Raw genomic sequence first — 10,967 nt, forward strand, 5'->3', positions numbered from 1 at the left:
CAAGTATCTCAACTAATTTGTAAGTATTTTTATCCACATAAATATTTTCATTAAATTCTCAGAGAAAAGAGGATTCCAAAAATGGATTTTCCCAAACTTAAATAACTACGTGACAACCCACTAACTTGTAGATACGCTGAAAACAAACCTCACATTGGAAGAAAGGTAAATATTAATATTATATTTTTAGTATCGATCACGTGGCCTCAATTATGTCAATTTTTTAATCATCTCTATCAACAAAGAAGATGCTTAAAACTCACGAGGGTATGCCTCCAATAATATAGGCTGGAGATACAGGAATCTGCTGAGAGTGATCACATATGTACAATTGTGATCCTGTGGACTACATACTTTCTTTTCTCAGCAAGAAAATAAAATGAAAAACATTAATATAATAAGATTTATATTTGCCTGGACTTCTATACCTCGGTTTGTTCTACATTTGAATTACAATACGAACTTTGTGTACTATTAGTATTTTCTCTTTTATAATACTTTGAATTTTTGTTTAAACTTCTATATATTCAAACCTATGAATTGAAGGGACATGGATCAAAAGTCAAAAGTTAAGTTTGATACACCTTTTTTAAGGGGGCAGAGTTTTCCCCTTGAATACAAAATGTGGTAATAGTCTAATAGATCTCATTGGAACAGCCAACAGGACCCAAGTATATTTATGATTCTTGCCGTAAAATTATATTTTTCCATTCTATATATAAGCCGATGTTGAACATCTTATCAGAAAATGCTCATTCATTCTGACATTTTGCATATAAAAACCTAATAACCAGTACCCATAATTTTTATATTGTTGAACTTTGCTTTGCCCTCTGGATAGGATAGAAATCTCCTACATTCGGCTCCACATTTCATTCACATACGCTTCACATTAATAACTACTATATAATAACTAGATTTATTTAATGAGTTCTAATCTTCATTTGTCAGTGAAAGAGGACATGGGAAGCAGCTAAGGTGTTTCACCGAGCATTTTATGTAATAAACAAATTCAACAAATCTTTGTCCAACTCATAAAGCATATAATCGACACTGCCGGAAAATATTCTCCTTGATTCTATGTAACGTGGCCGGTTCTGCTGCTTTATTTCCTCCTTTCTCCGACCAAAGATCCGGTGCATGAACAGTATCTGATGACAACATTTTCTAAGCCCAAAATAAGATATGCAGGTACTTGTTATATATTTCTATATTCGACATTATGAATGCTAATTAATTTTTCGCATTGACAATTATTGTAAAAAAAAATATTCTAAGAAACTAATGGTCCCGTAATCTTTTGATAGAATCACTAATAATTGATATTATAAGATCATGAGTCATAGAATAATTATCGTTTGTTAATTAATAAAAGCAAAATATTAATATTCATGACATTTCCGACCTTCTTGAATTAATTTAGGTAGAAACTACAAACTGTTGTGTTAATGATAGCATTGTCGTGTTCCAACCTCTGTATTTACCACGAACTAAGATCATCGGGTTTCGTTCACATACGACAAGTCAAGAGTTTCGTGTTCCGTTCCATTACCACAAGAAAGACATAATTAGGTGCCTAAAGTTGAACTGCCGGAAAGTAAAAGTGGGAGAGAGAAATAAGAGCACGTGCGTAAAAAATATATATATAAACACAAAGGGCCCAACTTTTACTGTGAGAACTCCATTAGCTAAAGAAAAAAGAACAAAGCTTTTTCGTGCCATTGATCAATTAATGGCACTATATATATATATATATGTACTTCCATTATTTACCGCTTCAATTTATTCCATGTCCCTACGAGAATACATCGGTTCCTCTCGCCTGCTAATCCATTCGTTAGTATTTTCAATTTAAACACACAATAATGCGAGTGGTTCAAATGTCATACTGCTTAGCAGAATGAATTTATTTACTTAATTATATTTTGACCCGCTTTTGCTTTCAGACAGTTTAATTTTTTTAAAGTCGTTAAATATGTTCGAGTAAAGATTATACTATTTTATCAAAACTCTGATATAAATTTTAAAAGTGTTTTTAGAAGAGCATTTTGAAGAAGTTTTATTTGTGACTCATTGATTGAAAACTCTGATGGAAAGCAAAAATTCTTCTGAAAAATATCCAAACGTTTTCGAGAACAGCTTTTGAAAAGGTAGCTTCCAAAAACAACTACTAATTTTCCGCAACTAGTCAAAACGGGATAATCATTCATCACTTTCTTCGTTGTGTAGACATATAGTTAATCACATTTATCGTGGAGAAGACGTGGGTCCATTTTTGTGATTATTGAATTTTTGTCATTTTTAAAACAGTAAAAGTCTTGTTGAAGCAATTAATGTGTTGCATGCTGATATTGACAAGTGTTCGCTTTCCTGTCCGGCTTCCACTAAGTTTAACCACCGAGTAATGATTTGAAAACATCCTTATCAAATAGTTTTACCCCTTTGAAAATTACCTGATTACAGTAAAATTTGGAATCGACAATCATTAGAGATTATATTTTTAAGTAAAAAGGAGTACCTAAATGATTCCTACTTAGAGTTTGTTTAGTTTGCATTCGAATTAAAATGTGATTTTATATGTGAATTTTTTATTGTAATAAAAAAATTAGATATGATTATTTTTTAGAGCTTTTTCACTGTAACAAAACTCAAATTGTAAACTCAAATCAGTGAAATGAATTAAACTTTAGATTCAAATTACTTTAATGTCAAATATTAATTTGATCAAAAGAAATAAATAGATATAAATTATGATCTCAACATCGAAAATTACTATATGTTCTGAGTGATTAATTGAGCATATCAGGAGCAATGTTATGGGTTAATGTCTATGTGTGTTTATTTATTTATTTTTTTAAATCACATAGAGAAGCCTTATTGATGGCAAAGAAAATAACGATTAAAATAAAATAGCAAAGAGAGAAAGAGAGAGAAGCTCAATGTAAAGTAATTGCTTTAGGTCCATATTCCACCAAATGTGAGGGCAGATGAGTGGGGCTAACTTAAAGTTTGTACATATGTAAAACAGTGTCAACAAGCAAATATATAAATATATATATATATATATGTATGTATATGTATATATTTATATATTTCTTTAATAATATGGCCGGTGATGTCATTTATCATCTTACCTTTAGATTTGAGGAGATTACAAGGAATCTTTGGCTCTTAGAGAGGCCCATCAAGGATCACATACCCTAACCAACACATCTTTCCTTTCCCTTGACCAGGACTCCCATCCCCAAGTACACAGGAAAAAAATCGGCCTTGAAATTGAATTATTATTTTTGTCCTGCAAATTATGTTTCCTTTACATCAAAGCAGTGAGCTGTGCTTCAAGAGTTCACCTAATCCCCACAAAAAGCAGACGATCTCAGAAGATCTGATTCTTGGCCAGGCTTCACTGGAAGATAAGAATATTGCTTTCGACACTACTACTCATGATTATGATGATATTAAGGAGATCATCTTCAAACTTCCCACTGATCTGAACAATAATAATAATTGTCAGATTCGGAGCTCGAATATCGAGACCAAGAACAAGAAGAAGATGAAGCATAGAGACATTGAAAGGCTAAGAAGGCAAGAAATGGCTACTCTTCACGCCTCCCTTAGATCCTTACTCCCACTCCAGTTAATCAAGGTGAAGAAAACCTCTTCTTCATGCCATGATATATATATATATATATATAATTTTCTTTTTCCCCTTGATCTTTCTCTTTGTCAAATAAAAAAAATTCCCTTTTATTATTCAGTTGAAAAAACCATTATACATGTTTTTTTTTCTCTTCTATCTTTTTTCCCAGCTTGTTATAGAGTTGTGACTTTGTGAAACATGGATCTGAATTGGTAGTCATGATTTTTTCGCTTGTGACCTTAGGGCTAATATGTTGATGGGATTTCAGGGAAAACGTTCTATATCCGACCACATCAACGAGGCTGTGAGGTACATAAAACACCTCCAAGTGAAGATCAAAGATCTCGGCGCCAAGAGAGATGGGCTAAAGAAATCGTCCGATTTGAGTACTAGGCCTACCGACCGCGACGGAAGTGTTAGCTCAAGCAGCTGTTCTCCGGTGCCAGGACGCTTCTTAACAGTTCAAAGTTGTCGCGGTGGAGTTGAAATCATCATCGGTGTTGGCGATTTCGGAGAAGGTAAATGTTTTCCCCTCTCAAGGATTTTGGAAGTGCTACTTGAAGAAGGGCTTAGCTTAGTGAGCTGTGTTTCCACCAAAGTAAACGACAGATTTCTTCACACTATTCAGTCCGAGGTACTACGTACTATATATATCATTTCAGCTTTAGGGTTCTATTCTTGTATATATATTTCTATTAGACCTGTAATTTCACGCACATGTTCAATTTTTCCTTCACAGGCCAGTAATATAGAAAGCATCAATCTGTCAGCGCTTGAACAGAAAGTAAACGAAGTGATTGATCCATATTCATCATGATCTGTATAAGAGTATATCCTGATTATCCAATTAACGTTAGTTTTTTTGTTCATGTACGGTTGACTTGCTGCATGTAGTTATCCATGACTCATAATCTGACATTTTTGGTCTTTGCACTGATCCTAGGTAGGGAATGACTTATCAAAAGTCATTTTTGACATTTTTCTGCCAATTGATGACATTTTTTTGCTGGCTTTTCTGTGGAAACACTGTGAGAAAAGATGGCCGCATACTATCTCGTAAGCCTCCTTTGTGTACTGTTTTTCTTTGTAGTAACTATGAGATTCACTTTTCTACGGTCTCACGTACATACATGGTCCCAAATATTTTTTTCTTAGGCGATGTGGAACACAGAAGTACCCCTATCTTGGACTTGAAATCTAAGAGCATCTATAATGCAATGTTAAATTAGCGTGTAAATATTAAATTTGTGTTTGAATAGAAAAATTACTCTCTAAATAGTGTTGTTCTCAGTGTTAAATTTTGACATATGCTATAGTCAGTGGCGAAATTGGCACCAAATATATAGCATATGTCAAATTTTAGCATTTGATTGATATTTGTTGATATATTAATTTTTTATTCAAGCATTATAAAATTGACATTTTCAAATTATTTTAAAATTAAAAGTCTAATTTTGAAAACTTTCTAAGTTTAAAAATTATGATAAGAACTAGATATATGGCATTTTTCCGTTAATAAACCAGATATAGAATTTGAAATAACATTATGTATTGGAGTACAAATCAAAATAGCATATTCGTATTTTTTTAAGATCAAATATAATATTTATATTAGAGATGGTCTTTCAAAGTATCTTTATATAAGATCTCAACTTCTGTGTTACCCTTTCCTCAAGACTATAATGCCCAACCTCTTAGAAGTGTTTTATTGCCTCTTGTCGAGAGCACATTAGTTAGGTAATAGCTATTCTTCTCTATCACTATCCAGTTGTAAGGTAAATGAGTAAAACACGTGCAGGTAATTGAATTTCTTGTCCTTGCTGCTTCAGAAAATGCAAAGTACTGATTATTGAATTATATCTATATGTGAAAAAAAAAATACATAAAACAAAAAAATGCGTAGCGACAATATTATTCTCTTTATCATTGATCACCCTTCTAAAATTTGTTTGGCATGGTTGAGTGGTAGAAAATTTTGGAATGTACTATGTTTTGTGATGAATAGGGTAGATTAGATTACACAGAAGGGACTTGTGCTGAAGTCACATGGCCTATTTATAATTGAGAAATACTAGTATGCATATGGTTGTTTCTCCATGTAGTGGACGCAATATACTAATTAGACATGATATAGGTAGTATATGATCGAGTTCGACTATATATGAATGAAAGAAAAGTATGAAGTTTGGACCACTTATATGTGTTCAATATGGTTATGCATGTATGTATATCAATTATATGCCATGCACTATCAGTTTACAATTGGCCGCACGTTACCTAGTTTATTAGTTGGGAAATGCTTTTTGTCAATTCTCTCTCTCTCTCTCTCTCTCTTGTGTGTGTGTGCGTGTGTGTGTGTGTGTGGTAATTGGCCTATACCATGAGATTGTTTTCTTATATATATAATAACAGATAAAATGGATTGGCCCCTGCTCTGATCTGTCATAAAATTTATAATACGGATGAATTCTTTCTTCTAATAATAGATGCTGAAATGTTTCTAGGTTCTCATGCATCATGAGTCAGACAGCCAAACTTGAATGTCGGTGGCCGTATTATATATAGTTGAGATCTTGTTGGACGCAATTTTGCATTATATATATATATATATATATATGTATGTATGTACCCTAACTGTTTTGTTCTCTCTTAATAAATAGATACAAATACGTACTACAGAGTCATATAAAAAGACTATCTCTAAATTAAGTACTGGTGTACGTACGCTTTTGCTTTTTGTATATTTCAGATCCGCATTTTCTTCTCTCTTATTTTATGCTGGTACCCTTACCTAGCAATTCATGTTTTGCATGTGGTAGCTTCCTTAATTATATTAGCTGCGATTGTAGACAACATGCAAATTAAGAAAAATGTGCTTCTAAAAAGTAAATCAAAAACATTAATATGTTTGCGAGCTCATCAGTTTTGACACGCTTGAATTATTTAACATATTTCAGGTTCTCGTAACCAGTACTTGTAATTCGCAACAAAAGGCTTAGCTCTTGTATACAGAGACATTATCTAGGCAAGTTAAACAAACTGATAACAAGCTCATGCAAATGCTAGACACTGAAATTATTAATTCGTAATGTATTTAAACGGAAAGAAAGAGTTTGAAAAGGAAATTAAGAAGAAAATAGAGAGTGGCATTAAGATTTGGGTGAAAGTGTATATTTTTGTATTTCTGTTAGTAGTGTAAATTAATATTTATCTACTAAGAATCGGAATTGATCTCTTCCTATACTAATTCAGTAGGTTTATGTATGTATGCATGTGTATATATATATAACTTAGGCTTGTGCACGTGTGTATACATCTGCACTAATTGTTTTCAGAATAAGTTTCATGGGAAACAATATATAGTCATATATTGCTAATCACGGGTGGCGGTGGTGGCAAGAAAATAACCTATCGGACTCTCTCTCTCTCATCAGTCAGGGATTGATTTCCCTCGTTTACAGTGAGCTATAATTATGTCTCTAGAATTGGTCTTGCTGTGACTTAGGGGTCCATTTTAGTTGCTGGTAGACGAAAGAATGAGTGAGGATCCATTGTTTTCACACTTATGAGGACACGAGGACACCACTTATTCTTAAGAAAAATAAAATTATTTATCGCTATCTCTACATACGTTCTTTATTCTATTTATTTTGGATCCGTTTAGTTCGTTAATTTGAGTTGAGATGTGATTTTATGTGAGAACTTTTTACTATAATAAAAAAGTTAAATATAACTATTTCTAAGAATTTTTTACTGTAAAGTCGGATCGGTGAAATGAACGAGATCTTTATTTTTGTCATACTTTTTTCTTCTTGTTTTTTAATACTTGTCATTTCAACTTAGATCGATCTTCATCTTTCAAATAGTGTGCAGGTAGGTTTGTGGCATCTGTGAGTGGTTTAGGCAGGAAGCTAACTCCTCCATAGTTTGACTTTGACTTCAGCACTAGGATTCCGTTACTATATATGCATAATATCATTGTCAACCATGCATAAGCTCGTGTTCATTTCCCCTTCCGTTTTCGGCTGAAGTTGCAACATCCAGAGGTTATTCTTTTAGAGTATAACTTGAGTGTAGTTTTTGAGTCGAATTTGAGTTATAGCTTGAGTTGAAGTTAGAACTTGAATAAAGTTGAGTAAAATTGAATAAAGTTGAAACTTAAAAGAACGTGAACTTAAATAAAGTTGAAACTTGAGTTGTCTTTTTTTTAATTTTTTAGACAAAAGAACGTGCCCCTAGTGACTTGCGGTGTGTCTCTGCTAATATAAATTAAGATTCGACCGTATACTTCTTCTTACAATCTCAATCACAGCCTTGAGACAACACATAAGTTCTTTAAAGTTATTAGTTTTTTGCGCTGAAGTGGCAACATAATATATAGTTAACAGAGGAAGAATACGAGGAAAGACGTTTAGTTTACGAATTTAAAATTATGATTTAAAATTATTCTTAATTTATGTGTATTTTTTATAAAAAAAAATACTGTAACAAGTCACAATTATAATTTAAACTATAATATAAATTTTTATACTAAACACCTTATAACGATGAAAAAGTTAAAAGAGGAAGAATTGATCATGAGTGCCACATGTCAAAAAAATAAAAAGAATTATTTTTATAAATACTCCCAAACTATATACTTATTTTAAAATATTTATTAATTTTTTAAAATAGTTTAAAACACCTTTTAATATATAAACAACAAATTAAATTATCCTCTCCATATTTTTGTCCATAATGTTAACGAATTTACTTAGGTGACACTCATTTTAAATTACTTAAAAGTATTAAACTCTAATTAAAAAATCAAAATTAAATAAATCAGTGATTTTTATTTTTAAATGAAAAAACTCAAAAGAACCAAAAAAAAAATTAAAATCATGTCTTCTTCGTCTTCACCTCACTCAAAGTCCCAAAGGATACAGACCAAAATCTACAATGAAACCCCTTTAAACAACGAGAACGATAGATCCAATATTCAGATAAAAACACACAAAAGATCTAATCTCATTCAAATATTTGAAATTTAGAGAAATGCCCAAAGAAACCAGATCTGTACTTTCTTTCTTTCTTTTTTTTTTTTTTTTTGAAATAAGACCTGTACTTTCAGATCCGTGTAAAGAGAGAAAAAAAGGAAAAAACAAAAAAACAAAAAAACCAGATTCCTATCCTGGCCAAGCAAACCCAGGCCCCGCCATCCCTATAAGGCCGTCCGCCCCACCCTTATGCGACCGAGCCCCCTTCGCCGCCGTGCAACCCAATCGTGGCGCCCTCATCCGCGCACCAACCCAGGCTCCTGCACAACGCGAAAAAAAAAACCCAACGAAATCAACGCCTACAAAATTCCTCTCCCTCACTCCTTCACTCTCTCACTCCGCATAATCTTCCAAGCTTTGCTCGTCATCAATGGCCGCCCCAAATCCGGACTCAGCAAAGACGACGCCATGAAGAAGATTAAGTCCAACTCTCAGCCGTTGATTACGCCATAGCTGCCATCGGCATTCAGCATTTCGTTGGTGCAGTGGACTGAGGAGGCAAGTGAGCCGACTTGATCGTCGCCGGACAAGGGACTATCGCCGTCGAGAGGAGGAGGTGGAGGCCGATTTGGTGCATTGAGCTTGAGTGGGTTTTGAAAAGAAACTTCAGAGTTCAGCTGTATATTTTTCTTTTTTTAATTAATTTTCTACTAATTAATCATTTGTCAGTTTAATTTCAGATATTTTAATGTATTTAAATGAGTGCCATGTCCCATGTAGCACTCTGTTAAGATTATAGACAGAAGTAAAAGTAACGGAGAAGATATTTTGATTCGTTTAGCAATTTAAATATATATTTTAGGACATATTTTTAAAATTAATCCAAATAAAAATCATTGCCAAGTGGTGAGTACCCACTCCTTCAATGTTAATTCGGAGACGTTTGGTTCATGAATTAGAACATGTAATTAGAATTATTTTTAATTTACGTGTATTTTTTATGAGAAAAGATACTGTAGCGAATCACGAACCATGATTCAAATCAGGGAATGAATCCCCTGATCAAACAACACTCATGTTTCTTTCTTGGCCCAATTATTGATGAATTGATGTAATAAAACAGACTTTTTTTTTTTATAAAATATAAGTGACGACTTTTTATTCTATCATCTCTATTTTATTACCTTAATGATTGCTTTAATTTACTGATTTAAATTTTTAATTTAAATTAAAATATAATTTTATGTGAAAATTTTTTATTATAATAAAAAAATTAGATGTGATTATTTTTGAAAATATTTTATTATAACAAAATTTAAATTTTAAATTTAAATCGATAAAATAAACGAAATTTAAATTCGTATACAAGTTCTCACATGCAGAAGGAGTTCTTCCACATGTGAAATTCAATAGGATTGGGTAGCCTAGAACAGGCAAGAGCTCATCTCTTCTCTCTCAACTCTTTTTTTCTATTTTGGGTTAATTTCATAAATATTTCCTCATGTTTATCCTAAATCTTACATTATTTTCTGACTTTTAAAATGTCTTATAGTATGTCTCTAAAGTTTTGCTCTGTTTTAGTTTTAATTTTTCCATTAATTGAGTGTTAATATTTGACGGAATCTATGTAAATCAAGAACTACAATTAGAAACAGTTAAAATTTAAAAACTATATGTGGAAACTAACTTTTATTTTTTACATTATTTTAGTCCTTAGGTGTTTTTAATTTTGTTCTTTAACTTTTACAAATTTCGTTAAATATTTAACGCTAAATTTTTACATATTCCGTTAAATATTTAGCACCTAGTTAGTGGAAGAACAAAAATTAAAATAAAACAAAATCTCAGAGACTAATTGTGAAACGTTTTAAAAATCAAGAACTAAATTGAGATTTAAGATAAACTTCAAGAATCATTTATGAGATGAGAAGTCTCAAGAACTGGTTATTTCTTTTAGAGTTTAACTTGAGTATAATTCTTGAGTTGAATTTGAGTTATAACTTGAGTTGAACTTGTAACTTGAGTTTGTGTTTGGTTGTGTACATTTGAGTTATGGTTTGAGATAAGAATCTTTTTGAGTGAGTCAAAACTTGAATTTGTATTTAGATAGTATTTTAATAAAAACTCAATGCTGATGAAAAATTTTAATAGGGTATATGGGTCGGGTTTTATTCGTCTTTTCGTTGTCAACGCATAGAAAAAAAATCATCTCAATCAGACTTAAAACGAAAAAGTTATAGCATTTTTAAGAGTAGAAAAATATTGTTTATTAATTTGAGTTCGAGTTTCTGAACTCGAGTTGAAGGAGAAACTTGAATTCGAGTTTTAATCATAAACTCGAGTTTAAACTC

The 10,967-nt window shown here is 32.0% G+C and overlaps 1 protein-coding gene across 5 annotated transcripts; it reads left to right on the top strand.

Annotated features, from left to right (window-relative positions):
* The first annotated feature begins 3,236 nt into the window (after window positions 1–3,236).
* On the top strand, window positions 3,237–6,219 carry LOC21396132 (transcription factor bHLH120). 5 transcript variants are annotated; one of them, XM_024173911.1, is made up of 4 exons: window positions 3,237–3,646; window positions 3,909–4,492; window positions 4,584–4,696; window positions 6,145–6,219. In XM_024173911.1, exons 1-2 carry the CDS (start codon window positions 3,305–3,307, stop codon window positions 4,455–4,457), a joined length of 891 nt encoding a protein of 296 aa, XP_024029679.1. In that variant the 5' UTR covers window positions 3,237–3,304; the 3' UTR covers window positions 4,458–4,492; window positions 4,584–4,696; window positions 6,145–6,219. The 5 variants fall into 5 exon arrangements, with proteins under 5 accessions (XP_024029679.1, XP_024029680.1, XP_024029681.1 ...); XM_024173912.1 differs by having other exon boundaries at window positions 3,909–4,468; XM_024173913.1 differs by having other exon boundaries at window positions 3,909–4,274; window positions 4,380–4,696.
* Window positions 6,220–10,967: the final 4,748 nt, after the last annotated feature.

This window comes from Morus notabilis, unplaced genomic scaffold (assembly GCF_000414095.1).
Source record: "Morus notabilis unplaced genomic scaffold, ASM41409v2 Scaffold399, whole genome shotgun sequence".
In the NCBI taxonomy this organism is placed as follows: Eukaryota; Viridiplantae; Streptophyta; class Magnoliopsida; order Rosales; family Moraceae; genus Morus; species Morus notabilis.

Excerpts from the sequence above, each read along its gene's own strand:
- LOC21396132 (XM_024173910.1), top strand. The coding sequence starts at position 3,305 with ATGTTTCCTTTACATCAAAGCAGTGAGCTGTGCTTCAAGAGTTCACCT. Across the intron at positions 3,647-3,908 it reads TCCCACTCCAGTTAATCAAG|GGAAAACGTTCTATATCCGA; the intron begins GTGAAGAAAACC and ends ATGGGATTTCAG.